General features: G+C 38.0%; 2 protein-coding genes across 3 annotated transcripts in view; both read left to right on the top strand.

The window, feature by feature from the left end:
- Window positions 1–10,464, top strand: part of PIR (pirin) — a 95,360-nt gene extending 84,896 nt beyond the window's left edge. For both annotated transcript variants that reach the window (XM_012784765.2, XM_012784767.3), the window contains 2 exons: window positions 5,285–5,351; window positions 10,146–10,464. In XM_012784765.2, the coding sequence (XP_012640219.2) occupies window positions 5,285–5,351; window positions 10,146–10,258 (180 nt within the window). In that variant the 3' untranslated portion in view covers window positions 10,259–10,464. The remainder of the gene's footprint in view (window positions 1–5,284; window positions 5,352–10,145) is intronic.
- Window positions 10,465–10,574: 110 nt separating this feature from the next.
- Window positions 10,575–27,084, top strand: part of VEGFD (vascular endothelial growth factor D) — a 41,165-nt gene continuing 24,655 nt past the window's right edge. The window contains exon 1 of the mRNA XM_012784764.3: window positions 10,575–11,390. Within this exon, the coding sequence (XP_012640218.2) occupies window positions 11,301–11,390 (90 nt within the window). The 5' untranslated portion in view covers window positions 10,575–11,300. The remainder of the gene's footprint in view (window positions 11,391–27,084) is intronic.

Here is a 27,084-nt window from a genome sequence, read left to right as displayed (position 1 = left end):
AATAATATAGTACCAATGATCAAAAGTATTTTTCTAAGATTTTTTTTTTCACATATCTCTTGTTTCACACTAAAATTTCACCACTCCAAAACCTTTAGGGAATAAATCTTTTTGATAACTAAGGGGGGGTGGGTGTTCAAATTTTTAGTCACTTAAATATCATATTTAAAAAAGAAATCATTTCAGATAGAAACCTTTCCCTTTCCTGTGGGCTTAGATTATATTATACATATTAACTTATTCATAATTTGGGGCCATCAGCATGCATATTATTTTCCTGAGCTATAAAGTATGGCAATATCTTCAGGTCTTGCTTGTTCCTGTACTAAGTGGTCCTATACTTATTTTTAAGCTCTTGTGCCTTTTTTTCCCCATAGGTTTCTTTTCATTTCCTTCATTGATATTAAGCTGTCAGTTTTCTTGTATTGTTACATGGTAGTACTTTCCTGTCTTCTAGCTTTGAATCTCTTAATAGATTTGATCACCATGAAGCCTAATTGTTAGAATTGTGTATAAAGCAAGAGTAAGCAGGGATTGAATGAGGCTCTGTGCTAAACTGAGGCAGTAATTTTCAGCATGTGGGCTTTATGACATCTATATTTAAAATTTGAATTAGGAGAACATTTGTTAGCGTTACTCTTTGATTTTTAGCTAGGTTTACATTTGTATATTTTGACATCTAGTTGGGTTAGAAGTAGGTAAGGTGATGATACATGAATAAATATAGGCCTGGGAATGGTTTGCAGAGATATTTTTTAAATGTGATGAAATGATTAAAACATCAGCTGAGTGGATGTATTAAATGACCCCAGCCCTGGGATTTTAGGGAGTTAATTAAGACTTTTGAAGAAACCATTCTACCCTACATTCCCATTTAATTGTTTTTAAGTTGAAAGCAGGAGGAGAAACAAATTTCATTCCTATAAAATATGGCAGTTTTTATTAAATACATGGAAGATTAAGGAATTATTAATTTTTGTTGGATCCAGTGATAAATCTTCTGGGATAATTCATCACAGTCAGGTGGTTTTTATCCCAGAGATACGAAAATGGTTCACCATACACAAGTCAATATATGTGATTTATCATATAAACGGAATTAAAAACAAAAACCCTATGATCATCTCAATAGTTGTAGAAAAAGCATTCATTCACATCCAGCCCATCTTCATGATTAAAAAACCCTGAACCAACTAGGCATAGAAGGAACATACCTCAAATTAATAAAAGCCATGCACGACAAATCCACAGCCAACACCATACTTTACGTGGAAAAGTTGAAAGCATTCCTCCTAAGAACTGAAACAAGACAATGATGCTCACTTTCACCACTTCTATTCAACATAGTACTGGAAATCCTAGCCAGAACAATCAGACAAGAGAAAGAAATAAAGGGCATCCAAATTGGAAAAGAGGAAGTCAAACTATCTGTTTGCCAATGATATCATCTTATACCCAGAAAACCCTAATGAGTCCTCCAAGAGACTCTCAGATTTTATAAATGAATTCAGTAAAGTCTAAGTTACAAAATCAATATACACAAATCAGTAGCACTGCTATGCACCAGTAATAGCCAAGCTGAGAGTCAAATCAAGAACTCAATCCCATTTATAATAGCTGCAAATAAATAAATAAATAAAATACCTTGGAATATACTTAACCAAGGAAGTGAAAGATCTCTCCAAGGAGAATTACAAAATACTGCTGGAAGAAATCATAGATGACACAAATAAATGGAAAAACATCCCATGCTCATGGATTGGAAGAATCAATATTGTGAAAATGACTATACTGCTCAAAGTGATCTGCAGATTCAGTGCAATCCCTATTAAAATATCAATGACATTTTCCACAGAATGAGAAAAAAAAAATCCTAAAATTTATATGAAACCAAAAAGGAGCCCAAATAGTCAAAACAATCATAAACAAAAAGAAATGTGGAGGCATCACATTACCTGACTTAAAATTATACTATAAGGTGATAGTAACCAAAACAATATGGTACTACTAGTATAAAAGTAGACACAAAGATCAATGGAACAGAATAGAGAACCCAGAAATAAAGCCAAATACGCACAACCAACTGATTTTAGACAAAGCAGACAAAAACATACACTGGGAACAGGAAACCCTATTCTATAAATGGTGCTGGGAAAATTGGATAGCCACATGTGGAAGAATGAAACTGGATCCCTATATCCTCACCTTATATAAAAATTAACTCAAGATGGATTAAGGACTTAATGAGCTGAAACCATAATAATTCTAGAAGCAAACCTGGGGTTAATAGCATTATAATGATTTTTAATTAAAGAGCTTTGTATCAGTAGAAGTATATAAATATATGATATAATAAATATATTATCTTACCATATATTTAGAAATATGCTATTAGGATATAGGTGAAATTTAAAATTTTTTTTTTGAGGGCTTTATTTTAAAGTACATAATCATTTTGGCTTTGTTTATTGTTTTACTCTAAATTAAATAAACACCTAAGAGAAGCCTCAAAAAATATATAATGAGGGCCAGGCGTGGTGGCTCATGCCTGTAATCCTAGCACTCTGGGAGGCCGAGGCGGGCAGATTGCTTGAGGTCAGGAGTTTGAAACCAGCCTGGGCAAGAGTACGACCCCGTCTCTACTATAACTAGAAAGAAATTAATTGGCCAACTAATATATATAGAAAAAATGGACTGGGCATGGTGACGCATGCCTGTAGTCCCAGCTACTCGGGAGGCTGAGGCAGTAGGATTGCTTGAGTCCAGGAGTTTGAGGTTGCTGTGAGCTAGGCTGACGCCATGACACTCACTCTAGCCCGGGCAACAAATCGAGACTCTGTCTCAAAAAAACAAAAAAAGGATACATAATGTTTAGTTATCTATTAGTGAGTAACAGACCACCCAAAATTTAGTGGCTTAAAGCAACAGTGATTTATTATTTCTCACAAGTGCAGTGGGGGTTCTTCTGCTGGTTTCTCTGGGGTCATTCATGTGACTAGCAGGCTGGGGGCTGGGCTCAGCTGAGGCTGTTGCCTGGGGGTGCCTCAGTTCTGCTTTAGGTGGCTTCTCCACTTGGCTAGCTTGGGATTCCTCCCAAGATGGCAGTCACAGGACAGATTCCCAAAGAGGGAGCATTTGCGTGTGGGAGGAGCTGTGGAAACAAAGATATAAAAGCAGAAGTTGGGGAATCAGAGAAGCCACCAGCCATGTAATCTGGAATGCCAAGCACATCTAGTCACTGACATGAGGCCACAAAAGGGAAATAGATGGGAAAGTCTAGTGGACACTCCTATAGTTCTGCCGCCAAGTGTCTGGGGGTGGGCCTGGGGCTGCTTTTGATTAGTAGAGTCAATAGCCAGGATGAAGAGCTGGATATGGCATGGAGGACGTTGAGGACAAGCTAGAGCCTACCAGCACCTCTAACTCTGTCTGTCACCGCAACTAACCACCACACTGTCCCAGCTTAACTAAGTTGACAGAGCACAAAGTACCACATGTAAGTATATGTAAGTGTGTATGTAATTCACCTCTGACAGAACTACAGTTCTCCTTAATTCCAAATCAGAGCACCAATTCTTAATAAGTAAATATATTGAAAAGTTCATATATATGATATATGTATAATTTTGATAAAGATAGGACTCTCATAGTTATAACATGTTAATTACTTAAAATATTTAAGTAATTTATATAATGAAATGATCTAATGATTGTTAAATCTGAAATATATTTGTTTATAAAACAATTCCCCAAACAGCAACTTTAAAATAGATATATTTCATGTTTCTTTTTAACTTTTAACATCAGCACATTTATTATAGCAAAGTTAAAAAAATGCAGCAGAAAAGCAGAAAGAAGAAAATAAAATTTGCTTTGAAGAAATAACCAATGCTAACATTGTGGTATGTTTCTTCCCTAACTTCCCAATATATGATTTCTTTATTTTCCTAAAAGTGAAAACCATACTATATATATCACTTTATGACATTTAAAAACTTACAATACATTCAGAAAATTTTATTGTGCACTTAAATATTTGTCGAGAAAATGAATTTTAATGGCCATAGGATATTTCATCTTATAAACGTAGAATAATTATTTAACCAACCCCTCATTTTTGGAAAACTGTTTCCAATTTTTTGCTGTGATAAATAGTGCAACAATGAAGAAACTGTGAAACCGATTATCCCCTTACACTATATTCCTAAAACGAGTATTACTGAATCAGAGGACATCAACAACATGGGGGGTTTGAGTCATATTGTCACACTGTTCTCTGAAGGGATTACTGCACCAATTTAAATATCCCAAGCAATATATGAAAGTGTATCTTTCCCTGTATCCACACTAGCACTGGATATTATGATAAATGTTTTTTTCCAGTTTCAAGAAACAAAAATCTAATCCTTAAATCTAAACAAAAACTTTCAGAGACTTTAAAGGCTTTAAAGACTTCCTTCCTTTTTGGAGGGAAATTTACCTGAGCAGATGTTCTCTGATTTCTCTTTTATAAGATCCCATTTTGTACAACATTTCTGGGGCATGTTTTACATCAATAGTAATAAATGTTAAAAGTAATAAAATCTTGGCCAGGTATGGTGACTCATGCCTGTAACCCAGCACTTTGGGAGGCCAAGGTAGGAGGATCATGGAAAGCCTGAAGTTCAAGACCAGCCTGGGCAGCACAGCAAGGCCCCATGTTTACAAATAAAAATAAATAAATAAAAAATTAGCTGGGTATGGTGGCACATTCATGTACTGGCAAGCTGAGGCAGGAAGATTGCTTCAACCCAGGAATTCGAAGTTGTAGTTTACTAAGATCATGCCACTGCACGCCAACCTGGGCAACAAAGCAAGACTTTGCCTCTAAAAAAAAAAAAAAAAGTTAATAAAATCTTCTTTTTGGATTTGCAGAGTAATCTTTCATCTAAAAGATTATATTGTTAGTGAGAAATCATAAACCCTTTAGTAAACCAATTCAATTGCATAGTTTGATAGTTTGTCATGAAGATGTTTCCAGTTAAAGAAAATCTTAAATTCTGCTTCTTTAATTGGAGAATGTTAATATTTTGGTGGCCTGGACTTATTCTTGAGTTCTAATTGCTACTAAACAGCTTAAGGAATAAATGTTTCCATATTGAGTTGCACAGAAAATATTTTGGGAATTTATATTCAGAATTAGGAACATCATCCATTTGGCTAGCACTTCAACTTCAAATTGTTCCCAATTTGACATTCAAAAGTAAACCTGTTTATTGTTTGATGCTTTCTTTGTTAACTTTAGGATCCCAAAAGAAGCCATTTTGTCTTAATTGCTGGGGAGCCATTAAGAGAACCAGTTGTCCAACATGGTAAGCCCAAAATAACGATGATTCTCTTTGTTGATTTTTTTTTGGAAGTAGTGTATATGTTAGTGTTATTGGGAAGAATAGCTGGATTTTTGTACTGTCTCTCCATCGACAAATCTGAAGATTTTGTTTAATTTCTTCATTGTGAGAGGAAAATATACATGGAGTGTTTATTCCTCTCTCTTTTTGAAAAGAGCAACATTTCTTAAGTACCTATAATGTGTAGGACATTGAGCTTGGAACTGTGGGAAGAACAGAAATGCTGTTTTTGTATCATATTATAGGGAATTTCAACTTGAAAAAAGATTTTTTTGCCTTCTCTTAGGGACTTGAATGTCATTTGTATCTGTACAAAAATAACAATGATTTCAATACTGTCCTTGTAGTCTATTGTATTTTTAGTAAAAAATAACCTCTTAGGAATAATATTTCTTTGAAAGTTTCTAAAATAGTTAAGTCATTTTGTGTTTACTTTAAAAAGTGAATGAAAGTAACTGTTGCATAGTAGAAATAGTACTGTACTTGAGAAAGAAAATCCTGGCATAAGTGCCCACCATGATAATCACTTCAACTCTTTGAGTCTTGGGTGAGGGCAGTTTAAAAATAAACTCTTTTACACACATGGAACTAAAATAAAAAAAAATAAAAAAAATAAAAAAATAAAAATAAACTCTTTGAGTCTTGACTTCTTCATATCATTGTTGTTTGGTTAAATGAGGAACATCTAAAAGCACCTAGAAACAAACTTATTTAGATAAATGCCTACAAAACATATGTCCACCTCACTAATTATTAAATTCAGTAAGCAGTAAAATTCTATTATATTACGTTGCCTGGTATGAATTCCCAGGTATAAACAATGATTTCAGATAAACCCCAGTGGATCATAAATTTAAAGAACACTGATTGTTTTAAAAATATTATTCTTTTTGGTTCTATTAATAACTTAAGGGGGAACATTAAATTATACCTCAGCTAGCCTGATGCATTTGACATCCATTTTGCATGCTTCCCATTTCCACTTCAGAGGTCCGTGGTTCTTGTTTCCTTTTATCTTGACTAAATAGCACAGAAATACAGGTAGTTTGTTCTGGAAGCATCCTACAGACAAACTGAATAGGGTCATAATCTTTATTCCCAGTGACTAAAATTTAGGTGGGAAAAGAATGTGTGAGATGGAAGTCTTTTAAGTTAGGCAGTCTCCTCTGCACCAATAATAGAAAACAAGAGTCCACCTGAATTAGGTGACAGACCCAAAGGGTGGGACTGCTCAAATCCACCCGACACTTGTATCATGTCGGTCCTTTCTCTTGGAACACACGGACACTAGGTGTGCCCGCACGTACAAACTCAGAGTCATCAGACAAAATAGATAAGTCCCTTGAAATCTCAGTTACTGAGAAGCAAAGCATTTTGTTTTGTTTTGTTTAACTTTTGAAAACCCAGACATTTAAATTTTTCTTTTACTTGTGCATGTTTAGAGACAGCCACATCCATCTCTCAGCTGTTTGGGAACCAGTACTCATCTCATGAATTAGCTAAGACCCTTACTCCTTTTGTCATTGTGTGTCTTTACTTATGTGTCCACAGATTAAGTACAGGATGTTATAGAATGTTGGCATAGAAAATAACCTTAACTATGATGTAGTCGTCTCCCTTTTATAAATGAGGAAAATGAAATCCAGATATTTTATTTATGTACTTAACAGATACTTGCATAGAATTTACTATTTACTAGACACTGGTCAAAGTGCTTTCCTAATATTAATTCATTCAGTCTTCAACGCTATGAGATTGGTACTTTCATGCCCGTTTTTCAGATGAGGAAGCAGAAGTACAGAGGTTCATTGGCTTACTCAAGGCCACATAGCTGGATTCACACTCAGGCTGTCTGATTTCTCACTACCCTACCCTTGCACCTCGCACCATGCCAGTTGCCCCTCACTAAACCCTGTGGCTTCTCTTGATGGAAAGAGATTATTAGTAGTAGAGCTGTGATTTGCACCCCAATGTCTTGCCCCCATATCCCTTGCTCTCTCTGCTATACCAAGGTTCTACATAACAAGAGATTAGACTCACATCATTTTATGCAGGAGAGGGAGTTCAAAGGTTTAATTAGAAAAGAGATGAACACTGTAGTTTGAAAGAGGATTTATGGGATTATTCATAACTATCAAATACTTTTCTTGTTCATAACCCTTGTAGTTGATCAATTAAAAAAACATATGCTTTTTAGATTCAATTTTCTTCCTCTCTTTGAGGATTTCAGGAGATGAGCTTCATCAGTTCAGCTCTGGAGGGCTCCAAGATTCCAATGTTTCCCCATAAACCAGAGCCTTGTTTCTCAAAGTGTGGTCCATGGACCAGCAGTATCAGCATCACTTGGGAGATCGTCGGAAATGCAGAATCTCCGACCTCACTCCAGACCTCCTGAATCAGAATCTGCATTTTAATAAGATTCCCAGGTGACTCATATGCACAGTAGAAACTGGGAAACATGGCAGATTACCCCAGAAAAGTGTCAAAATGGAAGCCTAAAAATAGTTGGGGCATGGGAGCAATGCTCCACAAGCCCAAACTATAGCAAAATTGTGATGTGCAGGAATTCAGTCCTTAGCCCAGTACCTGCTCTCATTTTCCAAGTTCCATTTCCCTTTCCCCTGCATGTTCTTTAAAAAGTTGGCTTCTCCAGGGTACCCTCCTGGATTTATTATTTGTTACACATATGAAAGTTCAACTATTCTTTCCGACCTAATATAGTCCAAATCCCCATCTCCAAATGAAATGTGTCAGGAGCCCCACACCCATAGTGCTATCAGTGTACCAAAAACCTCTGCTGGGAAGCTATGTTATTGTCTCCAGCATCTCCAGGTCAAGATATCCAAAACTGAACTCCTTATTCTACTCACAGCTTCCTATATCCTGTATCTCAGTTACCCTTAACAATTCCACCACCAACTCAGCCTCTCAGGCCAGATATCTTCTCTACCCTGATGCCAAAACCTTCTTTAAAAACTATAAATCAGATCACATTACTCTCTACTTAACCCTTCAGTGATTGCTGGTCACCTGCAGAATTAAATCCAAACTTCTTCCTATAGATGGCATCCAAAGCTTGGAAGGGTCTGGCTTCTTCCTATTATACATATCAGATCCCTGTTCTTTTCCCCCCACTGCAATCCCTCCCTCCAGCACTGTGCCCCATCCTCAATTCCTTCAGCATGCTGATCCTGAAAATAAATGCCTTTCCTCCTTATATGACTGCTTGAACATCATCCCCTCCAGTCCTTTCCTGGATCCCTTCTCCTCCCCTTTCTGTGTTGATTCCTTAGGTTTTACATACTGTTTTCCTTCTGTATATCACACTATTTTGTAATTATTTGTTTTCATATCTGTCTGTGTGATAGATTTGAGCTCCTCTGGGAAGGATTCTGTAATTCATTTGTCTTTCATCTTTATGTCTCTAGCTCCTAGCATAATGTCTGTCATTTAATAGACACTCAATAAATACTTAACGCATAAGCCATTGAATGAATGAATGAATGAATGAATGAATACATTTAGATTCTTTCTGTCAGACTTTCCCTTCCTACAGGCATTCTGTTCCCACCAACCTCCCTGAGGGACCTCAACATCACCAAGACAGTTATCCTGTGTCTTCCTTTTCAAGTTTTAAATTAGAGAGATTAGCAAATCTGGGTTGATATGCTAACAGTGGTTAAGTTTGACTGTTATTCCTATGTTAATCAGTCTCTCTCAGAGAAAGCCCATCAGAGGAGGGAGTCCCATAAAGGGAATGGAAGAAACCTCTGCAGGTTGCTAGAAGAAACATAGTGAATGAACAAATCTGTCAACTGCTTTCAAGATGCTGCCAATGCCATATAAGAGCTGGCTTGTTTATCTAACAGATCATGGAAGTGAGAAAGTACAGCGTGTGAAGAAAAAGGAAGAGACAGACACATTGCCTCCTGGTAGATTAGGGAAGGACTTCTTGTATACTTTTAGCAAAACCTGAGTTCAGACCCAGGAAGTAGGTCAGCAAACCAGGGCCCATGGACCAAACAAATTTGCCCACTGCATGTTTTTGTAAATAAAGTTTTATTGGAACACAGCCTTGCCTGTTCACTTTTATATTGTCAATGGCTGCTTTGGTGCTTCAATGAAAGAGTTATGTAGTTGAGATAGATACTATTTGATCCACAAAATCTAAAACGTATACTAAGCTAACCCTTTACATAAAAAGATTGCCAACCCATACAGAACTCAAAAATGATGATTTCTTGACTTCATAGTTTTGCAACCTCCTGTTTATTGTCAATGAGGTGCTGTTAATTTTCAAAAATGACTCAGGACCCTCATATACATACACAGCCTCATATTGCCTAGACATCAGAACTACGACAGAGATTTGCCCATTCTTTTTATAACATAGGTTCAATTCTTGCCATCAGCTAAGGTCAAAAATAACTACAAGAATGGTTGTAATAGAACCAATTTTAAGACTGTTTTGAATGAAGAGATTGCCATTGCTGATGAAAAACCTGCAATGGATGGGTGAGATGCAGTTGCATTTGTTTATCTAAAGTTTGGTTGTTGTAATTTATAATCATTACACAATCCTACTCAAGAAATTTGTATTACAGTCCTTGGGGATTGAATGCTGTGAAAATAGACTTTTACTATTCAAATATGCCTGGATTTTGTTTCAAATTAAGAACTACAAAAACACTTACCATTTTGAGTGGTAGAGGAAAATATTGTCACCCAGAACTTTCTGAATGTCTTTTTCTGCCCTAGGTCCATTTGTGATGAACACTAACGAAGAGATTTCTCAGGCCATTCTTGATTTCAGAAATGCAAAAAATGGCTTTGAAAGAGCCAAAACCTGGAAATCAAAGATTGGAAACTAGCGAAGAGCACAAGAGCAGGTCTCCACGCTTCCTAGAATTTTGCCATTTGTGGCATCCAACCATTCAAGGCATTCGGTTTCTAAAGCTGACTTAGCCTGGTGCTTCTAAAGAATTCCACACTAAAGTGATAACATGGTTTTTGTAACAATGCACGTAAGATATTTCTTGGCACATGCAAATAAACCTAATCATTGCTTCTGTAAAAATCAATGTTCTTCATTTTGACTTAAGTTACAAAGCTTCTGTTAAAAAAAATCATTTTGTGTATGCTTGCCTTTTTGCATGTACGTGTGGATGTTTCTGTTAATTTTGTGCATGTGTGGTTTTTTTTCTTTTTAAAGCATATTGATTGCTTTCTGTTGTGTCACTGGCAGCAGCGTGAACGTCTGACGTCCTTTCCTAAGCAATCCTATTGAGATGCAACGGGTCAAGATTATGTGCTGGGGTTTCATGTTACAGGTTATCTGCTTTAAAATAACAGCAGTCCTGAGCATTTGAGTCAGTGTTTTAAACTGCCCTGCTATTGGTAGGGACACAACAGGATTACAGCCAAGACTTCCCTGCATTTTCTGCCAAAATCTGTGTCAGATTTAAGACACATGCTTCTGCAAGCTTCCATGAAGGTTGTGAAAAAAGTTTTAATCCAGAGTTGGGTTCCAGCCACCTCCTTACAAAGCAACTAGAACCTGAGGCGTAGGGTGGAGAGAATCTTTTTTTTTTTTTTAATTTGCTGGACATGAAATTAATTTAGAGTGCTTTCTAATTTCAGGTGGAAGACATGTCCACCTCCTGATTATTTTTGGAGCATGAGAACATTTTAAATTTTTTTCATCTCTCTCTCTCCCCACCAAGATTGTGCAAAAAAACCTACCTTGGCTAACCGAAGTCATTTCATTGGATTTTGATCACAACTGATTGTTTGTTTTTCCATGTGAAGTTTTGGGGTTTCAAACTTTCCTTCTGGAGAATGCCTTTTGAAACCATTTTCTCTAGCTGCCTGATGTCAACTGCTTAGTAATCAGTGGATATTAAAATATTCAAAATGTACAGAGAGTGGGCAGTGGTGAATATTTTCATGATGTTTTATGTGCAGCTGGTGCAGGGCTCCAGTAATGAACATGGACCAGTGAAGGTAGGTGAGCTCAATTATTAATGTGATGAAAATTATTTATTGGTTTATACAGATGACTTTCTTTGCCCTATTTTTTTAATCAATATAAAAATGCAGAATACTCCTAATAATGGACAGGATATATCCTGCACTTGTTAGTGACTTTTCTGGTTTTTAGTCTTACTAAGCTTCTGGTCATAAGTATCTGGAAATGCTATGGGTTTTTTTGGTTTTTGGTTTTGTTTTTTTTTTTTTTTTTTTTTTTTTTTTTGGAGTTGTAATAGAACTTGACCATTCTGGAATCTTTTCAGATGTGGAGAAGTTTCTTCTCAGTTGTATATGCAGATGGCACAGTGGTTTTTAAATGAAGCACTGGTTTGTTTTTATGACACAGATAACTTTGTGGGCCATTTAATTTCAGGTCTTTTTGTGAGCAGCAAAAGTTAGTTTATTTCTTCTGTAAATTGAAAAGTACATGCTATCTGTGGACATTTTCTGTCTGGTTTTGCAAATTACAAATTGCTACCATCCAGAAAAATGTTTTCTTCAAGGTTGTTTGGTTTTTTGCTTATTGAAACGTGTGTAAAATTCAACAGTAATCAAACCTAGTAATTGAATTCTTGGTTCTATGAGCAAACATCAAGTGGAGCCCAACGAATTGAGAGTAATGCAAAAAAATTAACTGGAATGTTACTCACAGCCAGAACAATATTTTGCTCAATTTTATGTATTTTGTAGGTTATATATATATATATATATATATATATATATATATATTATTTTTAAAAATATTATGGGGGTACAAACTATTACTTTGAAAATGATTCGGATATAATTGTTTTGACATTATTGATTTAGGAATTTCTGGCCATGAATAATCAAATGTGGGCTTGAGTTTTTATAGCTGTTGTTTAGCACATGCATTTTCAACAGAGGTGATAGCGCCCCCAACAGGGGGAAATTGGTTCATAAGGAGTGAAAACATTTTACTTTTTTGATATATAAAGCACAGATACACATACGGTACATAAACATATATACAGTATATTTGTATTAAAATTTCATAGAAGAAAAAATGTCTAGAGAGTCTCTTGGTTGGCATAGGTGGAGGTTTGATAATGAAAAAAGGGTTGAACAATACTGAGTTAGGGGTAGACAGTCCCCTTGTCTAGCAATGCACACCTTTCTTGACTTTTCAAATTCCAAATGTACATGGGACAAATCACAGTCTCCAGTTCCACTTCACTGCCACCAGCCCTGATGTTGGATCTTTAGGCCAGATTGTAGGGGAAAGGGAATCCGATTTTGAGCATAGGTAACAAGAGTAAAAGCCTGGGTTGGTTGACGCAAATAAGACTTCCCAGACAGTAGAGCTTTTTTTTTTATAAGTCCACAAAACTTAGAAATCCTTCAGATGTGCTGGGCTCCTGGAGTTTTAAAATGTTTCTGTTTTACTTGTAAAACATCAATTGATTTGATGGTACAAGAGAGGGGATTCTGAATTGTGGGAAATAAGTAATATTCCTTAGGTATCCTGAGCACTGTGAAGTTTTTAATGTTTTGAATTTACTGTTAACATATAAATTTGTTTGATGGGACAACAGAGGGAGAGCAGCTGAATTTGCATATGACAGAAAACAGGTCCTTACACATGGAAAATGCAGCCTTATATGCTTAATACTATTTGTAATTTCTTTCTTATATATCAGCATTTCTTTTAAAATGTAAAGCTACCTACATATACTGAGCTTATAGCCACCCAACCCTCAGCTAAGTTCAATGATTTCAGGTCTGAAGGAAAGGGTTGCCTATAGTTAAACAGAAGTTTTGGCATAGATGTGACAGGGTGCTCAGAGATAATGGGGTATGTAATATTGGTTATAGTTTTCTTTTTTTCCCCAACTTTTTCTCAAGAGAACATCTAAGAAGAAGTATATTCTTCACATTAATGTTCTTGTTGAAATTAAAATTTAGTGTCAAAACATATTCAAGATTTAGTGGTTTAGAACACTGGTGTTTGAATAGGATTTTCTTGCTTTTTGAGATAAAAAATGTTTCATTTGTTGTAAGAAATTGTCATTGTCTTCCTCAGTACTATGTCCACGAGCATATTCTCCCCACCCTCCCTCCTTCTTCTGATCACCCATTTTCCAGAATGGATGTTGATGCCAGTTCTGTCCCTAGGTTGCCCTCCCACCAGCCCTGGCCCAGTTTTCACTTTCTAGCTTTGACCATTGTCCTGTTTTTCAGCTTATACTAGCACTGCCTCTACTGAAGTTAGTTCTATGTGTCCGTAAACAGTTTTTTCTTCCAGCAACCATGTAAACATCTCCTAGTATCCTGGACAGTTGTGTTTAATGCCATTTGAGCATAAGGCATTCTAATTTCATTAGTCCTGCCACTCGTGCTTGAAAAGAGAGCTGTTTGGGGTCAGAAGTGCGTGGAACATTTGAACTGAGACAAATCTGTTTGAAAATCTCACCTTGAGATTTCAAATCCATTGTATATACTATTTACATGTTAAGTTTCTCAGTCTAAGAACACGTTTTCTTGTAGAAGGAAGGTTACCCAATGCCTGTCCTTGGCTCACTAATATAGTCAGATTACTACCTAGACGTGAGATTTATTTCGGTTTCTATTTTCTTCAGCTTTTTATACAGTTCCAGTAGTCATATACAGTTGCATAGGTTGTGCACTGCACAACTCTAGGGAGCTCCATCCACATAGACTCACATTGATATGTGATATCACTGAGTACAATATGATAGGCACTCTGGACATTTGGTAAGCAAGTACTCACAATTCACTGCCCTGCCATTCACATTAGCCTTCTGGCCAGCATTATTCCTGGCTTATTTAATACACAATGCTTGTCACCAGGAATCTTGGGAGTCTTAAGATGTTGGAGGAAGTCCGCCTTCATAAATCTTTTCAATGTCACTGTCGAAGACATGTCAACATGGCAAGAAAGGAATAGTTTTAGATCATGGTAGACTTTCACAACTTTTTTCTGACAAAATTTGTTTCATTCTTCTTCATCTTCTCTGTATACTACCTCTTTTTATCCAATCTCTTTCTTAACTTCACTCATAGAAGAATATTTCTAGGTGATGGAGTCACTGAAATTTTGTGTAAGTCCAAGATCCACAGGAATGGTGGATTCCTCTAACTTTCATAAGAAGCTATATGGCTCAGAAGACTTCATTACTTTTGTGTCACTTGCCTTCTTCTGAAAATGTCTCTCAAGTGAATTGAACAACAACTGAGGTACACTTTCCATATTTAATTTTAGGAAGCAGACCCACTCTTACTCCCCACTCTGTTTCTACTTCCAAAGTCATGTACAGGAAAGTTCATTGACTTTGTTGCTGGTCAAATGACCCAAGGAACTCTTGTCTACTTTTCTCTCAAGCACAATCCTTGACATGGAGGACATCTGAAATATCTTCCATTAATTTCTTCTTCCCTTATGACCTTGTAGTTAAATGTGTTGAGTTATATGTTTCTATTATACACAGATTTATTTTAACCTAGCTAGTTACTTATAACTGATGATTGAGGCTTTTATATCGTTATAACCATATTATTGGTACCCAGGATACAATAGAATTCCCTATATCTTACATCTTCAATATAGTGCCTCTTCGTGTGACTTATTTTTTAATTTACAAATCCTGATTTAGACTTGTGGGTAAACCTTTAACTGTAAACCTCTTAAAATAGAGAATTTCTGAAATGAGAATATAATATTTGTCACACAGATGATTCCATGTAAAACTTGTTATAATAAGACCTGGAGCTCCTAGCCACATTCATTATTGTCACAATTGGATAGAGGTGCTAGAGAAATCGGGACACAAGCGACAGTAAAATTGTTTCTGAGCACATTTGTAGGCCCAACTTTTTCCTACCACTTAGTGAAAAGAGAGAGTGGAAACTGGATATAATTGGGAATGTAGTTGAGATGAGATGAGACAGATGGGATGAAACATTTCTTCTTAGGTTGCTTTTATGGTGGTGAGTCCACTTTTCTTTCTCCCTTGCTACTACTTCTTACAGTTCCTACTAAGACACTAGGGATTATACAGGAACGACACCCTGAGGTCCCTCTGCATCAGGAAAGCCTTGGCTAGTTGTGATGCCCCAGTTCATAAAATCTCCTTTTTCTCTCATTGGAACTTTCCAATATTTGACAATTCATTCATTTACTTATTCAACAAGTATTTATTGGGCAACTACTATATCTAGGCACTGATCTAGGGGCTGGGAATGTGGCAGGAAATAAGACAATGTTTCAACGCTCTTGGAACTTGTATTCCAAGTGTGGTAGGTGGAGGCTGACAATATACAAATCTGTAACATACCAGGGGTGATAAGTGCCATGAAAAAAATCAAGTAGGGGGAGGGGACACAGTGACAGTAGGGGATATCTCTCTAATTCAGTAAAATTTGTGCAGACCCCTTAAAGGACTAAGGGAGGCAGAGGCAACCATCAGGGCAGTGGCAACGGTGGGTGTAGAGAGTTGGCTTGAGCGTCTGGGTATTAGCCAGGGAGACTGTGGCTGGAGGGGGTTAGTTGAGGGGGGCCAGAGGTGTAGTTGTCAAGGTTGGAAGAGTAGCCAGGGCAGATCATGCAGGGTGTGGCTATGCTCCAAAAAAACTTTATGGACACTGAAATTTGAATTTTATGTATTTTTCCTGCATCATGAAATCTTCATTTGTTTCGACTATTTATTTATTTATTTATTTTTGAGACAGAGTCTTGCTCTGTTGCCAGGGCTAGAGTGCAGTGGCATCAGCCTAGCTCACAGCAATCTCAAACTCCTGGGCTCAAGTGATCCTCCTGCCTCAGCTTCCCGAGTAGCTGGGGCTACAGGTGTGCACCACCATGCCCGGCTACTTTTTTGTATTTTTACTAGAGATGGCAGCCTCACTCTTGCTGATCTTGAACTCCTGAGCTCAAGCTATCCTCCTGCCTTGGCTTCCCAGAGTGCTAGGATTACAGGTGTGAGCCACTGTGTCTGGCCTGTTTCAACCATTTAAAAATGTAGAAAATCATTCTAAGCTCACAGGCCATACACAAACAGGCTGCAGGCTGGATTTGGCCCACAAGTCATAGTTTGGCCAACTGTCTTATGTGTCATCACAGTATTTTATCTTCATCATGGTACACATCCATACCTGACTTTTTAAATTTGCTTCTGTATACGTTTATTGCTTTGTCACTCTCCACTAGAATGAACGCTCTTTGAGAAGAGGAACTTGCAGTAACCTAAACACCTTGTGCAAAGCCTGTAACAGAGTAGGTACTAAAACAGTATTTGTTGACTGACTGATGGACTAGGCTTCTGGTAATCGAGATAGGATGTAAACTACTCTATTAAATAGTCTCCAACATCTACTGTCATCATGGCTTGTCTGATTTCATGATTTTAATTCTAAAGCATTTTTTCCTAAGGCAGTGTGTTTACCCTGCACTGTTTTCTATGAGCATAGGATAGGATTTGGGTAGATGTATCAGAGTCTCCAATGTCCTTGTAGACACAAGCCATCCTATAAGGTGTTTAGTTCTAGGAGCCAAAGTTATAGAGGGAAGTCACCTTAGCCCATCGTCCCAGCCTGCTCACAGAGCAGGCAAAGCAGTGTCTGGCTGCACAGTGGGTCTGGACAAAACTTAGACACCTTGATGTTTTCCTTCATCCCTGACATCCTTAGAAGTTCCACCTATGTTTACATGTTATGCTAGGTGGTTTGTAAAGGTTTTATGGCAAAGTACTCTGGTCAGAGACTTTAACAGTCAGGCTAGGTCAGGATATGCTGCAATAACAAATACCCCCAAAATCTTGGTGGCTCGTAAACAACAGAAGTTTATTCATTGCTCATCCCACATGACTGCCCTGGTTCATCCAGGGTCAACGCCACATGGGGATGAAGCTGGCTGAGCACTCATATCTCGAATACAATGAATCACTTGATGGAGGGAGGGAGAGCCCTGGAGAGTCTCACTCTGGCAGTTAAATGCTATAGCCCAGTATAGGTGACACATATCACTTTTGGTCACCACCCTTGACTCACTGCCCCATTTAGCCACAAGGGACCAGGAAGTGCAATCCTAACATGTGCTTAGAAGGTAGAAAGCTGGAAATATTTGGTGAACAGTATTAATGACCATCACATACAACTTTGATCACTTCAAAGTGCTTCTAGATATATCTTTGCTTGTAGGATATTGAGAACACTCCTAATCTTCCATCAGTGCTGAAGAATGAATTGTATTGATACTTTGTAGAGGTAGGAGGAGACAGAGTAAAAAGAAAAAAAATTCCCTGATTTCCATCATGCCTGTTTTAATGCGTGGGAGAACCTATGCTTTGCTTAGAACACCAGGTTTCCATACTCAGAACAACTTTAGTGAAGATGAGAAATGGCCATGGCTGGTCATTGGGGTAAAGTGTGCTGAAGGAAGACAGGTTGATTCTGTTGCTCAGGAGGCTCCTTCTCCCTGGGAAAAGGAAAGATGCACAATTCAGTTCAGCAAACATTTGTGGAATGTCTACCGTGTGCCAGGCACATGAGTGGAAATGATATTTTTATAAAATAAAGATGTCTTAGTTATTTGCATGTCTTACCAACAACCAGGGAGTTCAATTTGGCCTGTGGGAAGGATAATTTTAATGCCTGAGACTTTGAGTAATAATGCAATCTTTTGTACTGATTCTCCTTTTGTCATTCATTGAGTATTACTAAATCACTAGAGCACTCACATGTTGGAGATAAGTACTGATTTCCTGACATCTAGGTTTGGCTAGCATTACTTCTGGAGAGAGAAGACATATGACCCATTTTTGCTGTTGCTTACCGTTCCATTATGGAGAGTGTTAGAGAGAATGTAATTTGGATTGAATGAATACCCCCAAAATCATCCTAAATAAGAGACCACAAAAAGAACAGAGTAGGATAAAAAAGTAAAAGCAGCTTTGCAATGGTGTGCTTGGTTCATACCTGCATTGTCACAGTAAGACTAGGGGTCACTGGGCATCCTAGACAGTGCAGAGGGTGTCGGTAAGGAAGGGGAGCAGGAGATCAGTGGATGTTTATGTGAAAGGGGGCGTGCTGGCTGACTACCAGTGGCACAGCAGGGCTGCTTTGTAGAAGGGACAGTAAGGTTTTGCCTAAAGATTCTTTTCCCATCCAATGGGTTATGCTACACTTTGGCTGAAATAGGGCTGTAGCAGTTAACAATTGCCACAATAATGGCAACCAGTCCAGATTTCAGTGGCTTAAGACATTGCTCATTTATTCTCTTTTTTGTCTCTTTGGGTCATAGGCTCAAGCCTCAAGCCATAGGTTGAGCACAGGTCTGCCCCACATATCTCTCATCCTCCCTGGATCAGTGAGCTACCAGGAGTGTGTGCTTGCAGTGATGGCGGAAATGGAGAACCATGAAAGCCTCTGTTTGCAGCATGTCTTGTAATGGTCCCATTGGTCAAAGCAGATCACATGACCTAATATCAATAGGGCTGGGAAATATACTCCTCTCTTGGAGGGGAGGGGAGGGAATGAAATTGTTTTTAACAATAACCTAATCACCATAAAGGCTTTGGGTGGTTTCTGTAGATATTGGGCCCTTGATCTCTGAGATCAGTGATAGACTGTAACAGACCTCAGGAATCTATACTCTTAGGGTTTTTCAGGGCACACTTTTAGAGGATCTAGGGCTATCTTGCCATTCAAGCCCACCCGCACCCATCCACCCCAGATTTCCTAAGCACAGCTGTGTTAAGTGGGAACAGAGGCATGTGAGTAGAGCACAGATTGCAAACATGCAAAAGGGGTGCATGGCCATCTCCCCCAATGCTAGATGACTTGGCTGGGGAGAAAACCACCAGCAAGCTTCATCAAATTGGAGGACGTGGACGGCCCAGGAATCTCAGCCTCCAGTGCCTCTTTAAAAACCCAGACAGCCACACACACACACACACACACACACACACACTCACAAATGCACTCCACATACACTTTTCCTGCATTTTTACTTCCTTTCCTCTAAGTTTAATTAAACACCCTGGATTTTTCATATATTCATTTAGATCTAGAACAGTATAAATAAAAGAGCCACCATAGCCACCGGTAACATGATGCCCCTGAAATGAAGGACAACCCCATCCCACCCCCAAATGGCCAGGTTTCTGGATTTCAGAGAAGCAGGACCAGGCCCCTGGCAGATTCCATCTGAGCAGCCACAGCAATAGATATTAGCAGGTGTGCATTCTCTGCTCTGCCCTGAATGATACGCCCCATACTGTCAGACACCATCTTTTTTGGGTAAAGCCAGACCCTAGGACAAGGCCAGACAAAACACAAAAGTTTAAGAAGTATTTTGTTTTTTTTCTTCATGCATCTATAAAAATATACGTAAAACCTGAGCAGATATTTTTGGATTACCCTTGTATCTGAAAATACCACCTAGAAATGTTTTTAAAGGGGGTGGGGACAGGGGGAAAGTTTGTCCTTGATTTACCCTGGAAAGTTGTTTTGTTTTTTAATTTTTAATTTTTATTTACTACGATGGGAGCTGCCACGTCTTGCTGTTTTCAAGCTCACCGCTTTGGTTACTAAGGGCTATCAAGGACCATAAAACACAGATCTATAAACCCCAACACCTAGGACACACCTCTGAGAAAGAAAAGAAAGGAAATGAACATTTATTCTGTGCCTACGCTATACCCAACCCTTCCCCACACACGGCCTCATATAATCTCCACATCAGCTCTATGAGGTGAATAGTATTAACACTGTCATCTCATAAATGAGGAAACCAAGTCTTAAAAAAAGTTAGATAATTTATCCTCAGTCAAAAAGCTAAAAAGGAGAGTGCCTTGATTCAATGCCAGCTTATTTTATGTTTAACTGATTATACAGTAAAATTGACATTTTTTTCCTTTTTGGTGTGCAGTTCTATGCATTTACATATAGAGATTTATGTAGCCACAACCATAATCAGCATACCAAACTGTTCCATTACCCCCCAAAATTCACTTATGTTACCCTTTTATACTCAGACCCTCTTTCCAACCTCTGGCAACCACTGATCACTATCATTTTGGTTTTTTGGGAATGTCACAGAAATGGAATCATGCAGTATGTAACATGTTGAGATTGGCTTCTTTCACTCATACTGTCTTTGAGATTCATCCAAGGCATTGTGGTCCACCCAGATACCAGTAGTTCATTCATTCTTATTTCTGAGTAGTATTCCATGGATTACTTAAACATTCACACGTTGAATGACACACGGATTGTTTCCAGTTTTCGGCTATTACGAATAAAGCTACTATAAACAGTCATGTACATGTTTTTATGTGAACATAAGGCTTCATTTATCAAGGGTAAATTCCCAGGAGTAGGACTGCCGGGCCATATGGTGAACGTATGTTTATCTTTATAAGAAACTGCCAACACATTTTCCAGAGTGTTACCATTCAAAACCAGTTTTGAACAATTCAAATCTATGCTCTCTCCTCTCCAACAAGCTGTTTCTGTAGATGACAAGGTGGTTTATGACATTAGGCAAAGTTTCCTTTGGGGGGGGTGTTATTTCCACTTGAGAGCTTTGGGGAGGCAAAGTCACAAAACTTCAACTTAGACTCAAGTCTAACATGACCTGGGAAGATTCCTTGACAGGTGGGGGAAGACAGCTAGGAGCACGGCAAGACAGTGCAACTTAGAACGCAAACCAGGAAAAATTGGGTGGTTTCAGCTGAGTCTAAACCATCAGGTTAAAGAGGAAATGCAAAATGTTCTTCCAGTGAAACAGAAGCTGCTAAGAGGTGGAGGGAATACAGAACTATTTGTATTGCAACCTGATCCACCTCCCCAAACCCACTGCAAAGGGAAACTGCTGACTCCAATTCCCCTGAACTCCAGTACCTCCCCCAGGCAAGGATTTGCTTGTAAATTTGTAAGCAAATGTAGGGAAAGTTGTGTGAAACATGTTCCCTCCATAACTCACTCCAAAGGTTTTGGATATTCTAAATATACAAATTCTATTCACCACATCCCTTTATCACCAAGCTTCCTGAAGACAAAATGCCAACACAATTTGACAAAGGCAATAGCATCAACAATTTTTACAAGGCTTGGAACACATAGTCTGAAACCCACAGCTTTCAAGAGGTCCAGGGAGGAATTTAGCAAAGCTGGTCTCCTTTTCTATATCTAGAACAGGAGAATTCTTTTTTTCTTTATTTGCCCTGGCTAGAGTGCCGTGGCATCAGCCTAGCTCACAGCAACCTCAAACTCCTGGGCTCAAGCGATCCTTCTGTCTCAGCCTCCTGAGTAGCTGGGACCACAGGCATGCACCACTGTGCCCGGCTAATTTTTTCTATATATATTTTAGTTGGCCAATTAATTTCTTTCTATTTTTAGTAGAGATGGGGTCTTGCTCTTGCTCAGGCAGGTTTCGAACTCCTGACCTTGAGTGATCCGCCCGCCTCTGCCTCCCAGAGTGCTAGGATTACAGGCCTGAGCCACCACACCCAGCCCAGGAGAATTCTTAATGGCATGAGATTGGAATGGCCCAAGAAAAGCTTTTTGTAGCTATTTGAGGAAAGTAGCCAGCATCTCCACTTAGACCTCTGCTGACAGCCCGACGGCTCTGAGGCAGCGTCAGAACCCAGCTGTGTACTCCCAAGCCAAACTCCTTCCGCTTGGCATCTCCGTTTATATTCTCATTTATATTTTCTTTCAAATATGTTTTAGGACTGCCTTCTGAAAGGATTTTAAGTTATCCTTTTCTGTTGAATTTCCGTATGTTAAAGCAGTACCTATTATTTTTAATTTTATTTTGAGAAATGGGATTTTTTTTTTGGCTTTTTGGGAATGTGAGAGGTAATTTAGTCTGTCATTTAGGATGTTGTCACATAAGGCAGCCAACCTCATCCTGCTGTCTAGCCTAGAAAACGATACTGTTGGTCCTCAATCTTGAGAAAGTTATATAGGTTGGGAACTGATCCACAATCAGGCGCCTTGAGTTAGGAAAAGGCTTCATTAAACCAGTTCAGCAAGATATTCATGCAAATATTTCGAACCCAAGGTATAACTCCAAAGAATTTAAAGACTCTCAACATGTATCAACCATTCATTCCCTACTGAAGATTAGTGGACTTGTACAGAGCTCAGGCACTAACCCAGGTCTTAGAACTTAAAATCAGCATGCACCATGCCCTAAATTAGTAGTGCTCATTAAAGCTGCTTTGGAAGATTTCTTTTTACACAAACTGTTTATTTGGAAGTATTTTCAGATTTACAGAAAAGTTGCCAAGATAGAGTTCCTATATACTCCCACCCAGCTTCCTCTAAGGCCAATACGTGGGAAGCTTAAAAAAAAACATCCTGATGGCAAAGCTGTGACCCAAGACCCATTAAATGAGAATCTCAGAGGATGGGATCTGAACATCAGTATTTTCCTGAAGCTTCTTACCTGGTAGAATCAAGGTGAAGCCCAGATTTAGAACTGCTTCAAGCCCTTCACAAAGTGTAGTCAGCCAACCAACAGTATTGTCATCCCCTGGGAGCTTGTTAGAAATCCAGCATCCTAGGTGTCACCCCAAACCTACCACATCAGAATATGCATTTTCACAAGATCCCCAGGTAATTAGTATGCACATTCAGTTTTTAGAAGCAGTAATCTATAAAAAAGATTAAATAGACCACACAAACCTGGGTCCAACTGCTATTTGTCAGAAGCATGTATGTATTTATGACTTATAAATTCTTTCATCAGATATGTATTAAGTGCTTATTATGTAAAAAGAAAAAGCTGAATAGGCACATATCCTACTCTCAAGGAGATTGTAGTCTAGTAAGGGAAATGTGTTCATAAATAAATAGTCTAAGTTAGGGACTGCATGAAATGCTTGATGGAAGAAGTGACATTTGTTTTGGACCTGCAAGGAGAACACCTAAAGGAAGAGAGCTAAACAACAAATGATGTAGTTTGAATAAATGAATAATCTTCAGGTTAAATTTTCTGTAGTTTTTGGTGAATCATTATGTTTATTCAGATATTTAATAAATACTTATTCAGCTCTTACTATTGCTAGACAAATAAGACAGATATCATTACTGCTCAAGTGGCTTTTACAACCTAGTGAGGAAGACAAACACTAAACAGGTAATGACACAAATAATTCATTAGTGTCAGTGGTGATCAGTGCTGGCAAGGAGAAAGGGTGCTAGGAATCCATGTGACAAAGAGACTAGAACTAGGCAGGGGTGGGAGTTGTGGGGGAGGTTTCCCGAGAAGGTGACATCTGAGACAGGTTTAGCTAGAGAAAGAGTGGAGGGCATTCCAGGCCAAGGGAACAGCATGGACTAAGGGCAAAGCAAGAAGAAATGAACACAAGAGCAAAGCAATGGAATGGATGTCCAGTAATATTCCATTGTTCTCCTCTTTGACATCTTCCATTACCTCCCAAATTGGGTAAAAGTAGTCTGGTCTTCAAGCCTCCAGTCCTTCCTCTTTTTTTATTTTAAACAACTATACTGATAATGAATTTACATACTATAAAATTTACTCTATTCACCTATTTTAGGTAATTCAATAATTTTTAGGCAATTTACAGAGTTGTGCAGCCATCATTCATATAAGATCCCTTGTGTCCTTTCATAATGCACCCCCTTTTCCACTCCCAGCCCTAGGCATCCAATAATCTATCTTCTATCTCTTGGGGTTAGAAACCTAGGAGTAGAATTAATTGGTCATATAATAAATTTATGTTTAACTTTTTAAAGAACTGCTGAACTCTTCCAAAGTGACAGTACCATTTTACAATTCCATCAGCAGTATGTGAGGGTTCCTGTTAATCCACATCCCTGTCAATACTTGGTATTGTCAGCGTTTTTGATTATAGACATTCTACTGAATGTGAAGTGGTATCTTACTTAACCAATCCCTCTTCCTAATCTTACTTGCCAGTTTCCCCACTCCCAAACCTGCTCTGTGCCCAACCAAAGTGAATCTCCTGCCTTTTTTTCCAGTGGGGCTTCTTGGCATCCTCAAATCATGCCTTTGTTCATTCTTTGAATGTGTTACTTGACCAGATATTTTTTTCAGGGGAGAGGGGATGGAAATTGAGAGCTCAAATTAGTAGGAGCACAAAATGCCGTTGACTTCCCCACAATGTGGACAAAATTTCTCCTACAAACCCCACCACCATACCTTTCCAAACATTTTGCCTGCCATCTTGGTCATCTATGACCTGGATTAATCCCTAAGTCTGGGCTGTGGAGATGTTTGTGCTTCCTCAGGGAAGAACGCTGTGAACTTAGAAATTAACAGAAGGAGAAATGACTACGCTTAAAATTGTACCGCAGAAATGATGGTAAAGTGTTGTTACAAAGACTTCAAGCCTTACAATTTAGAAACTAGCTTGTGGTAGCCAAGAAATCAGAGAATGATTTGTTAATCAGGATTAAAATTGCTAGCAATCTTGGATTAATTACCATCAAAAAGCTGCTGCTATAATAAAAAGCAGAGATCTGGTAACCCTGCTGCATTTCCTTCCTCTTGCTGACTGCCTTTTAGTAATTTTAGTTTCGATTAGCACTTCCATCAGAGAATAGGAAGAAATTATGAGCAATTTATCTGGCAAAGGTTTAGTAATTAAAACCATTGAAATCAATGGTTTAAGTATGTATTAAAGATTATAGTCACAGTTTTTAATTCTTATTTTTGTCTTGCTCAAGCAGATAATGTAAAGTTGATTACATAAAAATCAGCCAGTGACAAATGGGAATAGCCATTCTACACCCTTTGGAAATGTATGCCCCTGATAAATTAGTTGTCAGGTTTCTTCTTATGTTGAATTGTTAGAACTTCCACTTATAATAGCAAAATGATTGTCTGCAGTTTCTAAGTTTTTTCAAACTAGGTTTTAAATTATGAAGCTTAAAGTATGCTAAAGTAACTCTGAGTACTTGAGTAAACACTGCATTTTTTATGATGAAGCAAGTCATATGAGCCATTTATTTAGTGGCTTTAATTCAATCCAGAGATTTCATATTTTCTCCTGAGCTCTCATGGTTGGACAGTTTAAAAATATTTCTGAGGTTGAATTGGAACCTGTAGGAATTATGAAGCCATATGTCAGTCTGTATTTTTTGGATAGTATTGGATGAAATTTGCCTCAATAAATAAACATCCATTCAATATGCTTCAATTTAAATTTTTTAAAAAGCTATTTGATTGGTTTCATTATTTTCATGGGGAAGCAGTGTTGGCACAAAATTTTATTTTGAAGATTGACTTGGCTATGAAGAAGGTTATACTATCTCAACTAGAAGAGGGAATGGAATGAATAGACTATTGATAAATGATCCTCAATGAAGAATCATTGAATTTCAGAGTTGCCAGAGATATTAGCAATTATCAGTTCATCCTCAGATTTCTTAGATGAAGAAGCTGTGGCAAGTCATTTAAATTCAGTGCCAATTCCACAAACCCAATCTATGCTTCTCGTGCTTCCCCCTCCCCTCCCTTTCAGAAAATTGCCTTGATTCAAATTTCATAGAGAAGTGAGAAACCATAGATATGAGCTCACTGGGCTTCTTAGGCAGTCCTGCTATCCCTGTCTACAAACCCATATCATTCCCTGTGTCCTCCTGTCTCTGGTCTATTCACACAGTGTCCACTTCTGTTTGGTATTCATGTCAAATCAACACTTCCATGTCCCTGCCTTCTCTCTCCTACATATGCTTTCAGTTTTTTCCTCTCCATTGCCTCTTTTCCTCAGCTTATCAACATGTTCATAATCCTCCTGCCTTTATTAAACCACACACACACACACACACACTCATACATCTGGACTTCCAAGTAAGATGACCTTGTAGATTCATGTTTTGAGATCTGTTTAGTCCATAGAACATAAAATTGATCAAATGATGGTAAGCATCTGCAGATGACTAGCATTTGCAGAAATGGTACTAAAACCATGTAGCTGAAGCTGCAGGACTGATGCATCTGAGTCTGGAAGGCAGAGGCTCCAGTAAAAAATGGGCTCCATGAGTGCACTCAATCAGACTCACGGAAGAGAAAGAGTCACTGCTCTTTACTGCCTGGAGCTATGTCTTCTACAAAACTGCTTAACTAAAGGCAAAAGAGGAAGCAGACACTTCCTTGCAACTAGAACTTGAGCTAAGCTGATCCCTGAATCATAAATATCCATCAAAATTCTGGATTCAGAACCTAGGGAGTCAGGAGTTGCAATCACAACACTTCTAAATGATGAGGAAAGAATAGTGAGAAAGAAAAATGATCTCCCAATGAAAATGAAACTACTAAACAAAATTCCAAATCACATAGATATAATTATTACTAAGAATGACAGCAATAAAATGAATAATCAGGATATAAATCATATATATAAAGTTAAAACAAAATAATTTGAAGAAATACTTACAATACATACATTTAAGACTTCAAAGAGATACAGAAAAGAAAAATATTCATAAAATAAGAATGACAAATTTTGAAGAACATACAGAAATGAAACAGAAAGTAGATAGGAAGAAGAAGAAAGCATAAATACTTGAAATTAGAAATATGGTGATTGAAATTAAAAATTTAACAAAATAAACTCTAGACTCACACAATTGAAGAATTGGTGATTGGGAAGATGGACCCATTAATTTACTCATAAAACATTAAAGAGAT

The sequence above is a fragment of the Microcebus murinus genome, chromosome X (assembly GCF_040939455.1).
Source record: "Microcebus murinus isolate Inina chromosome X, M.murinus_Inina_mat1.0, whole genome shotgun sequence".
NCBI lineage: Eukaryota > Metazoa > Chordata > Mammalia > Primates > Cheirogaleidae > Microcebus > Microcebus murinus.
The sequence above is the reverse complement of the archived record's forward strand: the minus strand, read 5'-3'. Positions and strand labels throughout refer to the sequence as shown.